This window comes from Myotis brandtii, unplaced genomic scaffold (assembly GCF_000412655.1).
Source record: "Myotis brandtii unplaced genomic scaffold, ASM41265v1 scaffold541, whole genome shotgun sequence".
Lineage (NCBI taxonomy): Eukaryota > Metazoa > Chordata > Mammalia > Chiroptera > Vespertilionidae > Myotis > Myotis brandtii.
Genome location: NW_005369992.1, coordinates 120,850 through 143,901, shown reverse-complemented (window position 1 = coordinate 143,901; position 23,052 = coordinate 120,850). Strand labels below are relative to the sequence as shown.

The window sequence follows — 23,052 nt, the reverse complement described above, 5'->3', positions numbered from 1 at the left end:
CTAACTGTCCTCCCCTGCCAGCCTGGTTGCCCCCAACTTCCCTCCCCTGCAGGCCTGGTCCCCCCCAACTTCCCTACCCTGAAGGCCTGGGTCCCTCCCAACTGCCCTCCCCTGCTGGCCTGATTGCCCACAGTTGCCCTCCCCTGTCGGCCATCTTGTATCCACATGGGGGTGGCCATCTTGTGTGTTGGAGTGATGGTCAATTTGCATATTACCTCTATTAGGATAGGACATGCTGTGACCTTCAGGGAAATGGAGAGGCTGTGTTAAAGGTGCCAGCATATGACATGCATCCAATATGCATTAGCTATTGTTATTTCTGTAGTACTATTTATATCACCCTACATCAGTGTTACATGATTTCTGCTGCTTCTTTGTTAGTGCTGCCTTCTGTTGTCCACCCAAGAGCCTAATAGAGAGCAGGCACCCAGTACATGTCTTTTGAATGAAAAAAATAAATGGGGACCTGAAGCAGAGCCTTTCTTTTCTAGATACACCTGAGGCACCCATCTATCTGCTGTAGTAAGAGCTACCATTTACCAAACATCTGCTATTCTTTAGGCACTTAATAAATATGTATTTTTGTGTTTGTCCTTTGTAGGAATCCTACTTTACTGGTGAAAATTCTAAGACTTAGACAAATCAAGTAATTTATATGTCACGGCACAGGTAGTAAGCATTAGAGTTGGAATTTGCACTGAGTTCCATCTGACTCCGAAGTCCATTTCAGCCTCTATTTTATGACCCTAAAGGGCTGAAAAAGGTCTTAATTCTCATAAACATAGAGTGTCAGTTGGCATTTTGACAACATGAAATACACAAAATAACAATGTCAGAAAAACACATTTCTAGACAAAAACTGTGATAATAACGTAATGTGTTTACAAGTAGATAAATATGATATACATATAAACTGTATGTAACTTATTGTGAAGTAAATGCTCATAATCTTTTCAAAATTTTACGACCTATTATAGACTTTCTATTTTTTAATTAAAAAAATATTTTATTTTATTATTGACTCTATATTTGGTAGATTTGCTGATGTTGAACTGGTCAATAGAGTAAGTTTGCTTAAGTTTCTTATGCTATACTAATGGCCCGATGCACGAAATTCATGAAAGGGCCTTGTCCCTTGCTGCCGCGGCAGCTTGCCTCGGCCCTCATAGCCCGGCTTCGTCTAGATTAGAAGGTTGTTCGGCTGTCCAGTCTAATTAGCATATTATGCTTTTATTATTATAGATCAGGGGTCCTCAAACTACGGCCCGCGGGCCACATGCAAATACAAATATTGTATTTGTTCCCGTTTTGTTTTTTTACTTCAAAATAAGATATGTGCAGTGTGCATAGGAATTTGTTCATAGTTTTTTTTTTAAACTATAGTCCGGCCCTCCAACGGTCTGAGGGACAGTGAACTGGCCCCCTGTTTAAAAAGTTTGAGGACCCCTGTTATAGATTCTTGTTTAGGTCACCACAACTATTGATTAGATGTTTAGTTATCTATATATTGAGGATGAACTGGTAGCTACCTATCTTCTTCAAAGATGATGTTTTTTCTGACTAACCTACTACAATGAGAAAAGAAGTTCCCATTATTTTTTGCAGAAATGAAATTTTGCTAATATTAGTTAGACAACTTTACATTCATACTCTTTCTTGACAATTTTAAATTAAAGGAAATGAAGGAAACCGGACTTGAAAGAAATCTTTAAAAAATAGCTTGTGAATTTTTGATAAATAAAAGCTTTATTTCCAAAAAGGCAAACACATGAATTCCTATGGAATTTTCCTATAGATAATGTGCATTTTCCTATAGATAATGTGCATTTTCCTATAGATAATGTGCATTTTCCTATAGATAATGACTCAAAATCAGCTAACCTGAGCCTATTCCTAATTTCAAATAAAATAGATGACTTGTGTAAGAAATGTTTAAAATGAATAATTATCCTGCAGGAAATACTGAAGTTCTGTGTGTGTCTGGGCACATTTCAATCATCCCAGAATGCCTGAATGAAATGCAGGGAAAAGGCATTTCTCCTCAACATTTTTATCACTTGAAAACATCTACCCAATTAAAGTTGTCAACAGAGAGTACCTTGCAGAGGAGATTAACGTTTTTCATTTTTTTCATTCATTGCCTACAACCCCAGGCACTGCCTTGTCCCTGCTGAGTGCTGGGGGACAGGGGCTCCCTCCTTCTCCACATTCCAGCGGGACTGCGTGTGCAGAGGGCCAAGCAAGGCCGAGGAAAATAACTGGTGATGTCCAGCCAGAGCCCTGGCCCCAACTCCCATTGTAACCCCCATCAGCAGCTGCACAAAATAATTCTTTTTGTTGTTGTTAATCCTCATCCGAGGATATTTTCCATTGATTCTTTTAGAGCTGTGGTTCTCAACCTGTGGGTTGCGACCCCTTTGGGGGTCGAACGACCCTTTCACAGGGGTCGCCTAAGACCATCGGAAAACACATATATAATTACATATTGTTTTGTGATTAATCACTATGCTTTAATTATGTTCAATTTGTAACAATGAAATTGGGCGTCACCACAACATGAGGAACTGTATTAAAGGGTCGCGGCATTAGGAAGGTTGAGAACCACTGCTTTAAAGAGAGAGTGAACAGGAGGGGGAGAGACAGAGAGAGAAACATGACTATGAGAGAGACACATCGGTTGGCTGCCTGCACCGACTGGGGCTAGGGATTGAGCCTGCAACCGAGGTGCCTGCCCTTGACCAGCACGGAACCCTCCACCCTTCAGTCCTCCGCAGAAGCTCTAACCACGGAGAAACACTGGGTAGGGCTGATCTACTGTGTGTTAGTGTGCGAGATCTGCAGTAACAAGGGCCACAGGACGGGCGGCTTATGCAATGGAAACATTTTTCTCATGGTTCTGAGGCTAGAAATGCACCCGCAGGGATTAGATCAATTTAAAGTGTTTTATTTCTTGTCCTGACAAATTTCAGTGACTGCCTTGGCCTTAGATGATAAAACATGAAAGATAGCTGATGAAGGGTTGGAAGCAGAAATACTTATCAGAGATTTTATAACTATGTCATGCGTGTGTTTCTCTCTATTTATTCTGATTTGAACATAGTATCAAAAATATTGTGAAAGCCCCGAATCCTGTAATTTTGCTGCTTAGGCCACTAATCTGCATCAGTGGGTCTTGGTTACAAATTGGAGAGCACGAGTTTGTTGCTTTTGGGAAAGGCAAATTGAAGAGATTAATGAAGGAACAATAATAAATACATGATGGTTGTCCAAGCTGGGAAGAATAATTAATATTCATATACTATTATTATTTAAAAGTATAATTTACCCACCATTGTTCACTAGTTTAAGGCTGATTTTATGCTGTTTAAGTTTTTAAAACATTTAATTTCTTTTAGAAAAGTCAATCAAAATTTCGTTTATTTGTAGGTTACAAGTATCTAAGCATGACAATTTCTACATATCTCCAGTGGTAGTGGTGGCTGTTAGTTGCTGTTATTTATCACAATCATCATCATCGTTGTTGTTATTGGTATGGGCTCTGGAGTAAGACTTCTTGGGTTTGAATACCAGCTGCAGTCCTTAGTAGTGGGAGATGTTGGGCAAGTGACTTAGCTGTTCTGGGCCCCAGTTTTTTTCCATCTGAAAAACTGGGATATTAATAGTAGCCACTCATAAGGTATTCTGAGGATTAAATGGGATAATGTATTCCAGGAGCTTAATACATTGCTTTGCAAAAGCAAATGTTCATTATTGTTGTTATTTTTACTTTGAAATATATCAGTCCTGGCCTTTTTTTGCCTTTCAGTTTGTCGTTTAATTAATACTCACACCTTAATCTCATTCTTTTGATATTATTTGTGTAGCCATTCTATGAGACATGTTTAGAACCTTTAAAAGAAGTGTATGCTAATGATCAGCAAAGTGCTTTTCAATTTTCCTAACAGATTGGAAAAAGTTCTAAAGGCAGCCAACTCTACATTCATTTATTTATAGTTGAGGCCAAGAAGGAACACTTTCACTCCTGTAGATGTTTCCAGGGGCCTTCCTTTGCTTGAAAACGGATGTTTTCATTGATAGCTTTAAATAAACAGAGAGAGAAAGGATTTCAAAGGTGAAGAGATTAAAGAAGGATTTTAAAGTTATTACTTTAAAAACAATGATTCTCCACTGTGGCCACACATTGAAGTCACTTGAAATACTGCCACCACCAGCATCAGCAACAACAAATGTTTTTGAACCTACTACTTTGAATACAGTAATAAAGTAATGGAATATTCAAGTATATAATACTTAATTTTAGCTAACAGGTTAGTTTCTTACTTGCTCATATACTTGGTACAGTTCATAGGACATGAAGCCCAATTGTATTATTTGATTTGTTATAAAGATTTATAAATGTCTCATTGTTTTGATGAAATATTGTTGGTTATATCTGTGGTTCTTTTGGGTGTCAAAAGCAATTTCTAATAGAAACATAGTTCTACTAGTAAAATAGGATTCTTTTTAGTTTTCTTGAAATATGTGCTACAAAAAGGGACTGCTGCTTGTATCTATGCATAGAAGTAAAGTTGGTGGCAAGGATTTGGACCAGGGGTCCTCAAACTACGGCCCTCGGGCCATATGCAAATACAAATATTGTATTTGTTCCCGTTTTGTTTTTTTACTTCAAAATAAGATATGTGCAGTGTGCATAGGAATTTGTTCATAGTTTTTTTTTAAACTATAGTCCGGCCCTCCAACGGTCTGAGGGACAGTGAACTGGCCCCCTGTTTAAAAAGTTTGAGGACCCCTGCTGTAGAGTATTGGTCGTTTACCCCCTTGACTGTGTAGCTGTGACTCACTGTGCCACAAGAGAGTCTCTTACCGTATATCACTAATCCAGGAAAAGATTTATTTACTTATTTATTTTAAAGTATATTTTTATTGATTTCAGAGAGGCAGGGAGAGAGAGGGGGAGAAACACCCATGATGAGAGAGAATCATTAATTGTCTGCCTCCTGCATGCCCCCCCACTGGGGATCGAGCCTGCAACCCGGGCGTGTGCCCTAGACCAGAATTGAACCTGGGACTCTTCAGTTCGCAGGCCGATGCTCTATCCACTGAGCAAAACCAGCTAGGGCTAATCCAAGAAAGATTTAAATGAAAAACTCAAAGTACAGTTTCTACTGAATGTGTATCACTTTTGTACCATCATAAAGTCAAAATTTACTAAGTCAAACCATCCTAAGTCGGGGGACTGTCTGTATTTAGAAATCATTCTTTAAAATATAAATAATATATTTTACAAAAATAACCTTATCATCAATAGCAATGACAATAAAACTTTATTAAGTGCTTACTATACTATATCATAGGCTTAATATGCATGCTTTTGTTGGCTTCTTATTGAAACTTTGTAAGGAAATGCAGAGGAGGGAAATGACCTCAGAGGTTGATTTTCCCCAAGGTCTCACGGTCAATGGCAAAACCATCCTCCAGGCAGGTGTGTCTGAGATCTAAGACCAACCTGTTTATCACTGTGCTATGTCATCTGTCCCTGAGAGGTCAGTGAGAAGGACCAAAACACATGATTGTCAAAATGCTTAGAATTCTAATTGGAAAACTTTGCTTTGATTATACATTTCATATTTGTTTTTAATTTTGAAACCTACTACTTAATCATCTGACCCTCTTGACCAAATTTCTGATACATCCCCCAAGTGGTCCCAGATTGGAGAGGGTACAGGCCAGGCTGAGGCACAACCCCCCCCTGCACGAATTTTGTGCACCGGGCCACTCGTCTATAATAATAAAAGTGTAATATGCTAATTAGACCAGACATCCTTCCGGACAACCTTCCGGACAAAGCTGGGGCTGCAAGGGAAGCCTGGGTCCCGGGTGCCTGTGGCGGCCAGAGGGAAGCCAGGTACCGGGTGCTGGAGGGAAGCCAGTGCCGGCAGCCGGAGGAAGGAAGGCCTACTCTTGCACGAATTTCGTGCACTGGGCCTCTAGTAAGATTATAACATAGTAGAGGACCTCAATGTAATAAGCTTACATTTGAATTTGTAGCATCTTGGGATATCTTCACTATTGGTGAAATCTGCCTTTGTTTTCCTTCCCACCTGTTTGTGTCTACGGGAGAATTTGCTAGTTCCGTGGGCTGTTTTGTTTCTCTCTAGAACCATAACTTCCATATTTATTAGACAACCTTTCCATCTTAGGCAGATCTCCAGTGTGGTGAGAGAGTTGTCATAATAATGAGTAGGAGGCAACTTCTCAGCCACCTAGTCTGGATTCTTGGGGGGGAAGCAATGATACCTGCTCATCTCACCACAGGCCACCCTTCTATTATTAGCTTGGCTGTCTACCGCCTGTTTATTCTCACAGCCTGGGAATTCTGCAAGAGTTGTCCAGAGAAGCCTCTCATCTCCCCTGAAAGGACCTCCACTTGTCTTCTGAGCTATACGTTTCTTTGCTCTGTCTTCACTCTCAGTCTCATCAGGTTACTTTCTATTTCTGGGTGTTCTTTTAAAATATATGTCCCAATAATTTTATTGACTGACATATATATTTTTCTCCAGAAATGTTGGTAAGAAATGGGAATTGAAGAGAAGTAATGATATATGCCCAATCTAACATCTCGAATTGGAGGTTATCTACAAAACCCATAACATTCAGACTATATATTCCTTGTGTGTTTAGTAACTTATGCCCCTTAAAGCTCATGGTTCTTTTAGAGTATATCATAGAACAAGACTCCTTCCAAAGAGTGTATAGTCCAGGAGAGAGAAAAGACAAGGATAATATTATGGAAAACTGAGTGTTTGTGAACTCATGAAATTATGTGTTTTCCACTCTTTTGTGATATATTAAAGTTCAAAGGATGTCATGGATTCAGATTGTGTGGAAAGTCATTTGGGAATAAGGGGCATTTTAACTGATCCTGATAAAAGTGTAAGATTTAGAAACACAGATGATGAAAGGTGAAAACAGTCAGGCGGGAGTAATAAGGAAAGTATAGAGTAGGCAGTAGAAGTATATTACTGTTTGGGAAACAACAGAGTATATAATTTGACAGAAATATAATGGGATATGTGAAGTGGAGTAGTTACAATTTTACCAGTGAGTTCAAGTATAAGTTAAGTTTGCTATTGTTCTCTGAGATGTCTAAAATTTGATTTTTATTGAGATCTTTTATTTTGACAGTTTGAAACTTCTTTGGAAGAATGGTAAGAACCTATCATGCTTCTTTTATTTGTTCATGTTCACATTTAGATGCTTAATCTGCTTAGAGGAGTTTTATTTCAAAAGGAACAGAAAATTGAAAGCAGATTTTTTCATATTAGATACTAAAATATAATTTTTTTAAAAAGTAAGAATTAGGATATCATGGAAAATGACAGAATAGGGATCTCCAGGGCTCTGTACCACCACTAAGCAACTATAAATTTGGTAAAAATTGGTCAGAATCAACTTTTTCCAAAATGTATAATCTAGTAAAAAACCACTACAACCATGGAAGAAGTTGATGAAGAAAGAGTCTGCCGCATTTTATGAGGAGACCACGGTGGCATTTTCAATTGCCTCCTTGCCTCCTCCAGCCCCTAGGTCAGAGGAGGTCCCGAAGAGGCCTCCTGCACTGGTGTCAGAGGGCACGACAGGGACCTTCTGCTAGAAGAATTGTGGTTCAGTGTCGTGACCTGTCTGACTACTTCCAGCGAGTGTTTGTTGGAAGCGCTAAAAGGCATATCCTTGCCACCCCTGTATGAGGCTGTTGGTAAGAGTTGGACCAGCATTGGACAGACCAGAGTGCCTGGGAAAGAAGAGGCTGAGCACAGAGGTACGGGAGGAAATGAGGCTTTTCAGAGCTCTCACATATGTCAGAGAATTGAGAAATGCACACAGATGACCAATGCTGGACACATGCAGGGGAGAACCAAGAACCAAGAAGACCCTAACCTTTGACCTGTGGCTAACCTTTAGGCAAGAACGGATGGTAAGAGGAAGAGAGATAAACGGCCTGGATAAGCATTGAACACCCAGAAATCCAGTACAGAGCCCATCTGTGAGGACTGGGAGGCATTTCCCCCGCTTTTCTCTCTCTTGGCTCTAGCTATGGAAGCTGACAGGCAAAACAGAAGCTCACCAATACGCTAATGAAACACTTCCTGTAGTGGCCACATGTGACAAAGAATGCAGATGTTGTGAAAAGTGTTTAAAAGAATCATTAAACAAATAACAACCACCCCTAACAAACAGCAACAATCACCCCAATAAAAGGAGGCTAACAGTGGGGAGAGCATTATTTAATAATAGATGCTGGGATAATTATTTTTTTTATTTTTAAAAGCAAACAAACAAGAAAAAATACATTACCTTTTTCAAAAGAAATGTTTAAATGAAATTAAAACTGAAGGAAGATATAATGAATATATTTCTGACCTCAGAATAGACAGACTTTCCTAAATAAATTGCAGAATAACAATGAAACATGTAATATGCAGCCATCAGAGATAGGAAATGGTAGTCGGGTATACAGCTTTCTTTAATAAGAAAAATGATAATTTAATAAAAAACAAAACTCCTTGCTTTGCTATTTATACTGATTTTCTTATAACTTTTGTTAGAGAAAAAAATATGCTGTTTAAATACAATGAAACGTAGACTAGGATCCAAGAAGTGATACTGATAATGAGAAATATATCGATATTCAACATATAGGACTTTAGCTAAAAGAGTTTTTAGAAAAGAAATAACATTTTAATTTGTACATTTTTCTAAAACCTTAAACTTCAAATCTGAAATAGTATTCTTGCTCCTTGTCATTCATATTGATTCCCCAGAAATTGCTAAACTGAAATTAGAAAAATAGCTCATTTAACTTATTTTTTTAAAAAAAATCCCTTTTTCAATAGCAAATCTTTAGGAAAGACCAGTTTCTTAAAAAACAAACTGCTTTATTATCTCCTTATGCCCAGCCGGTGTGGCTCAGTGGTTGAGCATCAACCTATGAATCAGGAGGTCACGGTTCAATTCCCGGTCAGGGCACATGCCTGGGTTAAGGGTTCCACCCCAGTGTGGGGTGTGCAGGTGGCAGCTGATCAATGATTTTCTCTCATCCATGTTTCTCTCTCTCTCTCCCTCTCTCTTCCTCTCTGAAATCAATGAAAATATATTTTAAAAAATTTCAGATCATTTGTAACAGATTTTAGATTTCTGTTAATTTACCATGAAGCATTAAGCCCATTATCTATTAGAATGTTGCTGTATTAATCTCCAGGAGAGTAGAGTTAGTATGTATATAGTAAGTTTCACCACAAACATTTCCAATTCAATGTAAGAGCATCACCTAACGTTTGTTTTACGAAATTGGAGCACAGCCCTCCTGGAGTCATTGGTTCCCTCTCCCCCATTCCACAGGCGCAGGGCCACCCCAGAGGACCTGGAAAAAGACAGGAAAGTCGCTAAGCCCGGCAAAGAGGTCAAACCCAAGGAAGAGAGAGGTAAGGCTGGACCGCACACTTAGATCCGCGCAGCTGCATTCGAAAGCTCACTGACTTTTTATTTCATATAGTTCTCATTTTCACTTCATAACATTTAACAGCTTTATAATTCTTATGAGTGTGTAAGAGAGGAAAGAGCCTCCTATATAATTTGATGAGACATTTGTTCAACAAATATTCATTAACGACTACTATGTACCGTGTACTTGTCTGGGTCCTGAGTGTGTATGATCCCGGCTCACCGCTCCAGAAGCTAATTACAGTCCCAGTTCTGTGCAGGAGGGCTTCCTGTGAGAATCAGAGTCTCCTGTATCTGCACTGGCCAGTAGAACATCAGTTTCTGAGAACTGGAAATGTGGCTGGCAAGACGGAGGCATTTAATTTTTAAGTTTAACTTTAACATAGATTTCAGTGAAAATAGTCACATGGGGTTCATGGCTACCATCTTGGACATCACATATCTACTATATATGTGTGTGTGTGTGTGTATATATATATATACATATATATATAAAGATTAATATTTTTGTCAAGATTAATATTTTACAAAATGTAAAATAATTCATATACTGGATAAAGTGTGTGTTAAAATTCTTCAGTGTATTTGAATATATTCATGATATTATATTAATTCTTCCCCACTCCTTACCATAAAAATTTATTAAACACCTTCCTTAAGTGAACGGTAACTAATAAACTCTGAACTTTTTAAAAGCAAGAATATTTTATTCAAAGCTGTCATTCACAGTGAGGCTCTGATTCTACTGTTTTCACTATTTACGTTTACAGTGATGATGAAAACCTCACTTATTACTTAATTTTTCACATGATAAATGCTGAGAGAAAAAAATAATATGAGTAGTCACACTATTCATTACATTAACTGCACTTATGTTTACTATAAACATGTACATTTGACTCTAAAACATAAGACAGTATCAAGATAAGGAAGATTTGCCCTGGTGGGTTTGGCTCAGTGGATAGAGCGTCGGCCTGTGGACTGAAGGGTCCCTGGTTTGGTTCTGGTCAAGGGCACATGCCCAGGTTGTGGGCTGATCGCCAGTAGCGGCATCTCTCTCATCATTGATGTTTCTATCTCTCTCTCCTTCTTTTTTCTTCTCTGAAATCAATAAAATATATTTTAAAAAGATAAGGAAGATCTATTGCAAATATTTATGCTAAAAATGTCAGGTGGTTGCTCACTCAATATGAACTAATTGAGACAGTGTTCTAGAAAAAAATTGAGGTGTTAAATGCAATGAATTGGAGGCCTTCCAAGTTACACACAGCATTTATTTTAAAATGCTATGATAGAAACAGTAAAAAGACATCTTGCAATAACATAATGGACACCTCACCTTCGGACAGAAATCTATCTAATCAGAAATGTTTTACTTTCAGTGCCAGTAATGCCCATCATGTGTTTCAGGCTGAAATCTTGTTATAGAGATTGAAGGGATAGAAAGTTGGTTGGAGAACCCAGTGCTTAATGTGTATATTGGCATTTAACAAAGCAGACAATTAAGAATATGAAGTTTACAGGATGTGGTGGAATTTGAAAAACAAAAAAAGAAGGCTGTAGATGAAATAAATAGAGGCCAAATAAAGGAGAGGTCTGGAAAAATAAAATTTTATACCTTGCAATTGAGAAACCTGCTTTTTAAGAATTCTACTCAGGGAGATGCTGAATTTCTTAGCCAAGACCATAGGTTAGAAGAAACTGTGTGACTGCTCAGCTTCCCCTTACAACCATTACGTCACACCACCTTCTCCTAGGAAATTACTGTCCTTATTGTCCAAACACAAAGCAAAAGAAACCAGAGACCTGTGCGTTGCCTTTCCTCCAGATCCGGTTTTACTGTTTCTCCTCTGCTTCCGTGCTTTTGGGGCTTTGCCTTTCTTGAGACTGTGTTCACTTCTGTCTTCTTGTTATGTCACGTTTTGGCAAAAGCCATCGCTCACAAGTGTAAATGTCACCAGGGTGTGGCCTGTGTCTGTATTCCTTACTGATCTGTTTCCAGGGAGAGAGCATATTGCCTTGGACTTCATAGGCTCTCTATCCATTTCTTACATAAATAGATGAATGGTCATAGTAATGGTTTCATTAACATGAAACCCTGTCACTCAAGAGCTGTGAACCAGGAATCACAAATATCTCTCATTAAAGGAGTTAATTTGTGTGATAACTGAATAAGTAGAATCTGGGAACAACAATAAAATTTTGGCAAGGCTAAGTAGGAATGTTATTAGCTGATAAGATAAAGAATATTGTGTCTTGTTTCTAGTAACCACCTGAGGATGTCCAATATGTATCTGCTGTGTGATGATTATGATTTGCTTTTCTCATAGAATGTGAAGGAAACACAAGCGTATTTTCAAAATGCAGCTTATAAACAGAGCACTTGTTTTTTTCCTTCAGATAAGATATACATGGAAGATATTAGTTGAGATTTCTATTCTAATCGTTTTATGAAATGTCCATTTAAAAACCTGTCTTTCGAAATGGATAATCAACATTATGATTGTGTGATAATGTCTTTAAAAGTTAGTGGTCTTTAAAAGGCTAATTTGTTTTTCTAAAATTCTCTTATTAATTATATAAATACTAAATATAGTGATACAATTAGTACTCATGTTCCCACCGCCCAGTTTATAGGCTGGCTCATTAACAAATGTGAATGCATTTTCCTATTTTAAGATGAGAAGTGTCCAGAATTAAAGCAGGAAATGGAAACGTTACTGTCAGAGGCCATTTTTCTCATCAAAAGTCTAGAAACTGACCGCGCAGAAGCTGAAGAAGCTCTGAAGCGACAACAGTCACGAAAGAAGAAGATAAACAAGAAAATTGATTATTGGTCAATCTGGAGACTTCAAGAAATGCCCATGGCTGTGCAGAAAGGTAATAATGAGGATCGTTTCATCATACCACCATTGACTTTGTTAGGCAGGCATGAGTAATCGATTGTAGCGTGGAATAAAACATCAGCTCTGTTTTAGTGACCCTATTACTGGGATTTTGCATCCAAACGGGTACACTTCTAATAGATGCTGTTAATGACAATGCTTAGTGGGAAGGAATGCATTGAGCAAACCTGGACCTGCTGTCATCGGTGTTTGAAATTCCTTTGTATTCATGGGACCCAGGGGGCATGCAAACTTTCTGCTCATGCTTCATATAATGACTATAGTGTTTGAGGACTAGAAATTGAAAGTGATTGCCAGTTAGTGGTATTGGCCACATCTTTAAACATAGTAAAACATGAGAGTGCTAAGGGGTATTTCAGCAACTGCATGCATCTACTTTGGGGAATTCAGCAGTAAGTTTTATTGGTAACTTCTAGGAGGCAATGAAACTGAAGGTGTTTCCAGGAATCACGCAGGTAACAAATGTTTCAAAGGAAAACACTGTCTTTTAGACGCCAGAGGGAGGGACCTACGGTGAGGTATTAACCAGTCTAAAAGCATTTGATTTCTTATTCTGCAAACACTGTACCCGCCTATCAGAACATGCCTGACTATATGTGTCTTCCTAAGGCTGGAAGTTGTTTGTGCGATCAGAGGGTAAAAATGTTAATTCAGGATTTATATGTCTTATACATAGGTTACAGTAGGGCGCTTACATAACCTGGCATTTAAACCAAGACACCTTTGAGAGAAAAGAGAGTGCTGTTATTCATTATGACTTTGGGAGAACAGCCATTAACTCAAATACTGTGTAAAAATGAACTCACACATACACCTGTTAGAATGTTATAAGTTTAAATCTGTAGTCCCCAGGATAGGGCATACAAATTTCAGGGAGCGGCAAGAAAAGACCAGAATTTTTGTTTGCATTTTTTTACATTTTCCCCCCTGATTGTGCCTGATACAATCCCAGTATCCAGTGGCTCCTCGGCTTTGTTATTTTAGTAAAGTGAGCTACATGTAGGTTTAGTGGCTTTTTCTCTCTTTAAAGCAGTGGTTCTCAACCTTCCTAATGCCGCGACCCTTTAATACAGTTCCTCATGTTGTGGTGACCCCCAATTTCATTGTCACAAATTGAACATAATTAAAGCATAGTGATTAATCACAAAACAATATGTAATTATATATGTGTTTTCCGATGATCTTAGGTGGCCCCTGTGAGAGGGCCATTCGACCCCCAAAGGGGTCTCGACCCACAGGTTGAGAACCGCTGCTTTAAAGTGACCCTGAGGTAACAGCTTGAACTCCATTTGTTCACTTCCTCCTGGGGAAGAAGTGAAGCAGCAGGAATGGGCCCAGCGCCGAGGCTGGGGTTGACTTCAATCCAGGCTGTGTCTATGCTCTTTTTCAGCCCTTTTTCTAAAGAGTTAACTATAGCCCCACTGGCAGGGCTCAGTGGTTGAAGTTTGACCGATGACCCAGGAGGTCACAGTTTGATAAAGGGGTCTGCACATGCCCAGGTTGCTTGATCCCCAGTGGGGGGTGTTCAAGAGGCAGCAGATCCATGATTCTCTCTCATCATTGATGTTTCTATCTCTCTCTCCCTCTCCCTTCCTCTCTGAAATCAATAAAAATATATTTAAAGAGTTAACTCTAAAAATTATATAAAAACTACTCTAAGCTCAGGTAAGAGTAGATCTTTTTCAATGTAAAGGAATACATTTTATCTCAGTTAAAATTTCAAGGTAAGGAGTTGCTTAACAGCAAATATTAGAAAACTCAGATAAAGCACACAAAGATCCATACTTAATGAGCGTGAATCAGTAGAAATAGACAACAGAATCTTACTCAAAACGTTTTCAGATATTGGATTATACAGTAGATTATAAAATAAGTATGTTTAATATGTTTCAAGAAACGAGAAGTTTGAAAATGAAAATAAGGACTAAGACTTTTTAAAAGCAAAAATGGAGATAAAAAAGACAATAAAAAAGAAAATTATATTACTTAACAACTCAGTGGTTGGTTAAAGGGTTTATTAGAAAAGAAAAGTAATATTAAGCTGTGAAATTGAGGGAAATTACATGGGATGCATCACAGCTACTGGAGGTGGGAAACATGAATAAAATACGTAAGACCATGCAGTATGAAATGAGAAGGGATGAATATCTCACAGAAAATCATCATGGAGATTATAATGTGACACTTCACAAGATAATGACTGACTTTTTAAAACAAAGGTAGATGGTTATATATAACCCAGGGTATCTATTGGGTGCAATAAGCAAAGTTGTACTTAAACAATTATTAACTTGCAAAGCATGTATTTTATTTTAATCCCTTCAGTGAGAAATGCAGAGAGCAATAGCTTTTATAATGCAATGATAGAATAACATTTTATATTTGGTGAGATTTCCAGATAAAAATTTCTGAAACAAAAATATGTCATATTTATCTATTATCAAACTCCCATTTCAAAATCAGAATTTTTTGTTCTTATCATTGTTTGTCTAGAACACGAGACCTATCTGAGAGATATTCTGGAATTACGATGGCATATTGAAAATAAATCGTATAAAATAAAACATTTAGAGGAACAAAAGGCAGCATGGGAAGAAGCTAATGGGAAGGTCCAAGCAGACATAGATTACATGAATGAACACAGTGCTCTGCTGAATTCAAAGCTGATGCAGGAAATTCAAAATCTGAGGAAATATAGTAAAAGAAAATCTCAGGTAAACGAATGAATATGCATATTATAGATTGTTACTTGGTTATAAAAATATTTCAAATATAAGAAGTTAATATATCTTTAAAGGTTTCCATTTCATTGAAAACTGACCTGCTGTTTGTTTCACAGAGGAATTATTTAACTATATACCATACAGTTGATTGGTATTCATTTCAACTGCGTGGTCTTCCCTTACTGTATATTTAGGGGCATTAATAATATTTAGTCAACCTACTAATAATTTTTGGAGATTTAAAACAGCATGGTAATTTTTCAAGTTGTAAATAGAACTGAAGGAGAACACAAGTAGGATGTATCAGCCAATTTCATTGTTGATGAAAATACTAGGTGTACCGGTTAATAATGTGGATTTTATAATCAGAGAAAACACGATAATTTTAAGAGAAACATCAAAAGTGCTTTATTCAAAGTAATGTCCCTCGCTAGCTACACATTTCCCCCGTCTCTCAGATAATTTGTGGATACCATCCCAATAGAACTTTTCTTGTTTTGAGGCAAACCATTCAGAGACCCAATTTTCCACTTCTTTGTATGTTTTGAAGTGCTGCTCAGAAAGTGCGTGTGCCATTGATTGGAACAAGTGGTCATCTGAAGGAGCAAGGTCTGGTGAATATAGCGGGTGGGTTAATACTTCACAGGTAAGATCTTGTAACGTGTCTTTAACTGGTTTTGAAGTTTGTGATGGTGCGTCGTCATGAAGCAAAATTCCTTTGCCATGCCTTCTGGCACATTCTGGTCGTTTCACGATCAAAGCCTGGTTCAAATTGATTATTTGTTGTCGGTAGCAACCAGTATTAGCAACCAGGTTTCACCTGGTTTTAGAAGCTCATAATACACACCTTCCTGATCCCACCAAACGCAGAACATTGTCTTCTTTCTGAAGCGATTTGGCCTTGCAGTCGATGTTGATGGTTGACCTGGATCAACCCATGATTTTGTGCGTTTGGGATTCTCAAAATAAATCCATTTTTCATCGCCAGTCACACTTTGATGCAAAAAAGACTTTCTTTCATGCCATTGAAGCAACATTTTACTGATGACTTTTCAGTTTCCCATTTGTCTTTCATTCAGTTGATGTGGCACCCACTTTCCTTCCTTTAAAATCGTTCCCATTGCTTGTAAACGATCAGAAATTGTTTGCTGAGCAACGTTTAATCTTTCTGCAAGTTGTTTTTGAGTTTGACACACATCTTCATCCAATAATGCTTGTAATTATTGGTCTTCAAACTTTTTCAGTTGACCTGGACATTCTTTGTCTTTCACACGGAAATCATCACTTTTACAGCATTTAAACCAGTGTTCACAAGTATCTTTTTAAAAAATATATATTTTATTGATTTTTTACAGAGAGGAAGGGAGAGAGATAGAGAATTAGAAACACTGATGAGAGAGAAACATCAATCCGCTTCCTCCTGCACACCTCCTACTGGGGATGTACCCGTAACCAAGGTACATGCCCTTGACCGGAATCGAACCTGGGACCCTTCAGTCCGCAGGCCAACGCTCTACCCACTGAGCCAAACCGGTTAGCACACAAGTATCTTGAGATGGAGCATGTTCACCATAAGCTTCCTGAAGTATACAATAACTTTCAGCAGCACTTTTCTTCAAAACAAAGTAATGAATTAAAACTTCCCGCAAATGCTATTTTTTGGCACAAAATTCGACATTTTTAAATGTAAAAATATCTATGATGTTAACACCATCAGCAAATTTGACATATGAAGTTTTGAAGCTTGCTGTCAATACAACAAAATAGCATACATATCAAATTGCATATATATCAACATATGTGTAACTCCATCTATTGAAAAATCTGCATTATTAACGGGTACACCCAGTAAAGGTTGTAATTTAACCTTTACTGAACTCATCTAATAAAGCATAACCCATGAGCCAGTAAACACCACACTAGATATAGATCCAAGAAAAGTTCACAGGCACATAGAAACGTGGCAATAATAGCCTATTATTTATAGTCAAATCAGTCATTTTGCTGCTAAATATCGGAAACAATTCAGATGACCAAGAGAAAAGAAAATGGTAAATAATAAATTGTGAGATATCTGTTTGATGAAACATGGCAAGGTTATGCCAGTAAACACCCCGTAAAGGTTATCATTTAACTTTCCTATTTGTGGATGGTATTATAGAAACATACCAAGTTACTTATACCTGCCACAAAATGAACAAATTGAACTTTGTATCATATTTGCGTTTGATAATTTTTAAAGTAAATAAAGTCAAATATCGCCTGTATTCCCCTCAACAGTTCATTTTCCTCTCCAGAGTCAACCTTTTCATGAAATTGTTTCTAGGCAAAATTTGTATATTTATACATATTTATGTATTTATGCACAATACATAGTGTTTTTAATTCTTCAAATAGTATCAAATGTTGGGTAACTTTCTACAAATTGCTTTTTATTCTGACATTGTTTTAGAGATCAAGCAACTGTTGATACATATACTAGTAGGTCGACTTCATTCATTTTACTTGCCATGTTTCATCAAACAAATATCTCACAATTTATTATTTACCATTTTCTTTTCTCTTGGTCATCTGAGTTGTTTCTGATATTTAGCAGCAAAATGACTGATTTGACTATAAATAATAGGCTATTATTGCCACTTTTCTTGGATCTATATCTAGTGTGGTGTTTACTGGCTCATGGGTTATGCTTTATTAGATGAGTTCAGTTGCTCTCCAAAGAGTCTCTAGCAATTTATATTACCGGCGTCGTAGCGGGGCTGGAGATTCCACATGGGCAAGAATTCTAGTGCGATCCTCCTTTCATGTATAGTTGGATGGAGATGTGTCAGGCTACAAGCCCTACCCCAGTTTCTCTTTTCTCACGGTGTTTCTCATGGGAGGGAGGGAGTATCCTTGACTGTGTTTTGGGAGACCTCCTTGAGGCGGACTGACCCAGCCTTTCACACTCAGCCACTGCCTAGACCTCCACTACCCGGGATCTGGTGGCTGCAGCGCCCACTTCCACTTCACAGCAATCCCGGACCCCCACTGTAGCACCTCACAGTTTTGTCAGCGTTGTTATTGTTGTATTTTAGAATGTCTCAGTAGGTGTGTGCATTGGTGTCCCTTTAATCGCCTGGTGTGTTTTCCCCCCGGTAGTGGACGAAGGCCTGTGCAAGGCAGGGGAAGCCGGGTGGTAGGCAGCTGGGAGAGCAGGTTTGCGAACCGAACGGGAAGAAAACTAGAAAAGGCACCCTGGCAGGATGGGAAAACCACAGCCTTTGTGTAGAGCCCATGAGGGTTGGTGTGATGGTTAGTTTTTTATTTTTAGTTTTTGGTCCACTTGGTTGGGCCAGGTGGCCAGATATTTTATGGTCGAACGTGAATCTGCATGTTTGCATGAAGGTGTGTTGTGGAGGAGAGTAACATTTAAATCAGTGGCTTGGATTGAGCAGCCTGCCCTCCATGACATGAGTGGGCCTCTCCAGTTACTAGAACAGAGGCTGACCTCCTTTTAGCGAGAAAGGATTTTGACAACAGCTCACCTTCAGACCTGGATTACACCTTTTCCCCGCACCTCTAGCGCGTTGGCTTACCCTACAGATCTCGGACTTGCACCTCCATGATCATATGAGCCGATGCCTTCAAACCAGTCCATCTCTTTCCCTCCCTCCGCCTCCCATCCTCGTCTCCCTCCCTCCCTCTCTCTGTCTCTCTGTCTCTTCATCCTGTTGCTTCAGTTTCCCTGGAGGACCCAGAATAGTACAGCCACGATTAATGCAGTGATTGCCTTACCGTTTTTTCCTTGTCATTGTGTCACTCATTGCATCTTAAATTCCCGGAAAAGAGTCTGATTGCCTGGCTTTGGGTCAGCTGACCCCCTTCTTGCTATTACAGGGATCAAAGTGAGTGAGAGTCTGGCCCTCTTGGCTTTTGTAGAGGGAGACAGGGACTGTGTTTAAACCGTCCACTGTGGTATAAGACACAGGGGAAGGTATTTCTCTGTAATGAAATTGGGGTGCTGTGAAGAAGGGTTACAGATGTCATGCAACCCAAATATGAAAACCCTCTGCTGTGAAAGGGAACAGACATCTTACAAATAAGTGATACTTTACAAAGAAAGTGATAGGGAAATGCATTTTTCTTTCATAGTGTGAGAATAACTGACAAAACTCAAAAATGAAAAGCAGAATTATGAACACGGGGAGACCCAAATGACTCCTCAGAGAGCAATACAAGAATGTGCATAGATACTGCAGGAAAGTAAGCTAGAGTAGTGTTTCAGGAACGGGTTCGAAAGCATGAGTCCATGTGTTTGAATCCCTCGACCAGTGATGGTGAACCTATGACACCCGTGTCAGAGGTGACACGCGAACTCATTTTTTTGGTTGATTTTTCTTTGTTAAATGGCATTTAAATATATAAAATAAATATCAAAAATAGAAGTCTTTGTTTTACTATGGTTTCATATATCAAAAAATTTCTATATGTGACACGGCACCAGAGTTAAGTTAGGGTTTTTCAAAATGCTGGCACACCGAGCTCAAAAGGTTCGCCATCACTGCCCTAGACCTTAGGTCTCTCTTTAACCTTTGTGCCTCAGTTCACATATTAAATTACTGTGATAACAACAGTGCCTGCATCACCAGTTCCATGTGCACATGAAATCAATTAATATGTGGAAATGCCTAGAATAGAACTTTCCATATATTAATAGTTCTGATTAGAAGTAGAAGATAATCTGGATGTGAAATAATAAAAGGAAAGGCAACAGATTTTCTTGACGTAGGGGAGATCTTTACCTCTCAAATGCCCGACCAGTTCCTGGCACTGATGTTGTTATAATAAATTTCCCTTCGATTCAGTTAGCAAGAGGCACTCACTGTTGCTGGAAATAAGAAAGTTGTAACTGATGCAAACATGTATTTCCCCCGTGGTTTCTAATTACAGAACTGTTCTTTCAAGTGATATGCTTCTCCACGCTCTGTGTGTGTGACACAATATATAAGTGAATATACTATCCTTTACAGATAAGTATTTTATAATAACACCGAGTATTCTCAAACACAACTAACATTACTTGGCATATAGTAAGAGCCCTAAGATGCTTTTGAATGATGGGTAAATAATTAAATACATAATTGATAAATAGTTGTGTTGCAGATTAGGGAAAAGAAAGTGTTACTTATGGTTGGTCTTTTTTTTTTAATCATGTACCATAAAGTGTTCAGAGAAACTAAGTTTTAAATTAATCATGATCTTCAATTTTGCCTCTGTATTACAAACACAGAAAGCATTCTCTCTCATGCCTGAGATGTTAATTTCTATTAAACATTTATAACCTGAAAAATAAATAATTGTCCTTAAAGAATATTATGAATAATAGAGGACATCAGATATTATCCCTAAATGTAGGAAGATAAATTACTTTAAGTGAAGTAATTTAAGCACCATGTGAAGCCCTAAGCACCATGATCTTTGACCTCTTCAACTTCAGTGACTTCTCTATCATTATCAAACTACCATCACTAATGACCAAAACTAGAAATGCTCATAGATAAACGTATTAAGATAACATAAGTCCCATTTTTCATAATTTTCTATGCCTGTGAAATTTTGTCATACATTCTGACAACTTGCTTCCACTACTTAATAAATGTAAGAAGACTGAATTCATGCAAAGTATCTTCTCTGACCACAATGAAATGAAACTATAAATCAGTGATAGAAGGAAACTGGAAAATTCACAAATATATGGGAATTAAAGTATTTCTAAGAGAGAGAGAGAGAGAGAGAGAGAGAGACAGAGAAGAAGAAGAAGAAGAGAGAGAGAGAGAGAGAGAGAGAATGAACACAAGGGAAATTACAAAATAGTCTGATATAAATGTGAACAAAACACAGCACATGAAAACTTATGGGATGCAGCCAGAGCAGTGTCCATAGGAAAAATTAACAGCTGTAAGCATCCACATTTACTCACTATCCTAACTTTATGCCGTATGAAACTAGAAGACAGGGGCAAGCTAAACCCAAAAGCAGAACGAAGGGAATGATAAAGATTACAGTGTGGAGATAAAATACTGTAGGTAGTAGGAAAACAATAGAGATAATAAAAGTAATTGAAAGTTGACCTTTTGAAAAATGTAACAAAATTCACAAACATTTAGCTGGACTGATTAAGAAAAAAAAATGAGAAAAGTCAAACTACTAAAATCAGAAATGATTTTACCGGTGAAATGTGTCCTTGCTCTAAGGACTGAACCAATGGCAGTTTCCTGGTTTGGTGTCAGACTGTAGGTACACAAGCTACTAGCATTGGGGGAAGTTGGGTGAAGGGTGCAGGAGGAGCCTCCATCCCCAACCCCCTGCCCTGTACATTTATCTGCAACTTCCTATGGAAAAAGGTTAAATGAAAAAGTTAAAGTAAAAAAGTTTATTTATGATGAGAATAAAAAAAATTATGTATATACCCTACACTCCCAAGCCTAAAGGAAAATCTTGTAGGAGTTACTGTTGTCTGTGCTAAATAATGAGATTTATTGTTTTTCCCAGGAGGCAACTGCCTCCTATTGGTCTACGACTTGGGGAAAGGACTCCTTGCTCCTTAGTGCCTTCTCTTACCCCTCCTCCCACTGCTAACAGGACCTCCAGTCCTTCAGTTCTGCCTGATGACCAGGATAACCACCCTTCTCCTTAGTGTGACAGAAAAGAGAGATGGAGAGTGACGGGAGAGTGTTTATGTTACTAATTCATAAAGACAATAAAAATGGAATTTTTTGACACTTATAATAAGACTAGCAGCCAGGTACATAAATTTGTGCACATTGAAAGGAAATCAATTAGAAGAAATATTTTAATATCGCTACTCGCCCTTTCTCTATAATAGAGGTGTCAACCAATTTCACGATTGACAATGACAGGTGGAAACACACGTGTGTGATTGGCACCAGCAAGAGCTTTATATGTATCGCACATGTGCGAGTCAACTTAGCCTTTTATATATATATATATAGATAAACTTGCTTAATTAGACCTGCTTTCTGATGTAGCTAAACTTTTTCTAGCCCAGTGAAGCACCCCAACTTCTCTTTCAGGTAACTGTCAGCAACACAGCAGTAAATATCAACATGAAGCAGATTATTATTGTAGATCACGCAGGGAGAACAAAGGGTAAAATATTTAGCTGCAGCAGTGTTTCACTATATTCTGCGCAGTGAGAAAACCTGAAGTTATTGTTTCAAGGTCCACCATTTCTTACTTCTTTTCAGTCGGGTCAAGTTTCTAAGCTTTCTAAATCTCCATTTTCTGGCTAATGAAAAAAAAAAAAAGGATTCCACCGCGTCTGCTGTGTGTCTACTCCAGGACTTCTGTGAGGATCACATGAGATGAGGCACAGAAAACACTTCACAGACATTTGGTTAAAGTGTAAATGTTTCCACCTGGGTATAGAGGCTAGTCGCTAGGGAGAGGAAGCGGAGTGTTGCTATGGGACGTCATTATCCGCTGCCCACAGCGACCATTTCCGGGCTGGCCAGGGTGGGGTGGAGTGGGGGGTGTCTCAGCACCGTTGGTTGCGATTTGGTGGACTGTCACTCTGGGTTGGTGGCGGGGTTGTGTCCCATTTGGGGGAAGCCGAGTGTTGCTTTGTCGGCCAGGTCTGCACTGCCGTTTCTCTGTAAATGGCATGTGTGCGTCATGGCAGCTCCTGCGTTGAGCATCTGCTCCAGGCGCGTGTCATAGCGACTGGTCGGACAGTGGGAAGGACACTTAGCATATTAGCCTTTTATATATATACTAGAGGCCCTGTGCCCTCTCGCAGTCTGGGACCCCTCGGGAGATAACGACCTGCTGGCTTAGGCCTGCTCCCGGGTGGCAGAGCGCAGGCCCAATTCCTAAATGCAGCCCCTGGTCAGGCTCAGAGCAGGGCCGATTGGGGGGTT

General features: G+C 38.6%; 1 protein-coding gene across 1 annotated transcript in view; it reads left to right on the top strand.

Moving 5' to 3' along the window:
• The window catches only part of CCDC178 (coiled-coil domain containing 178), a gene marked incomplete at its 3' end in the record, with an annotated part of 74,993 nt that overhangs the window by 9,056 nt on the left and 42,885 nt on the right, over positions 1 to 23,052 (top strand). Inside the window, exons 4-7 of the mRNA XM_014549278.1 lie at positions 7,186 to 7,208; positions 9,400 to 9,482; positions 12,181 to 12,381; positions 14,901 to 15,121. Of these exons, the coding sequence (XP_014404764.1) occupies positions 7,186 to 7,208; positions 9,400 to 9,482; positions 12,181 to 12,381; positions 14,901 to 15,121 (528 nt within the window). The remainder of the gene's footprint in view (positions 1 to 7,185; positions 7,209 to 9,399; positions 9,483 to 12,180; positions 12,382 to 14,900; positions 15,122 to 23,052) is intronic.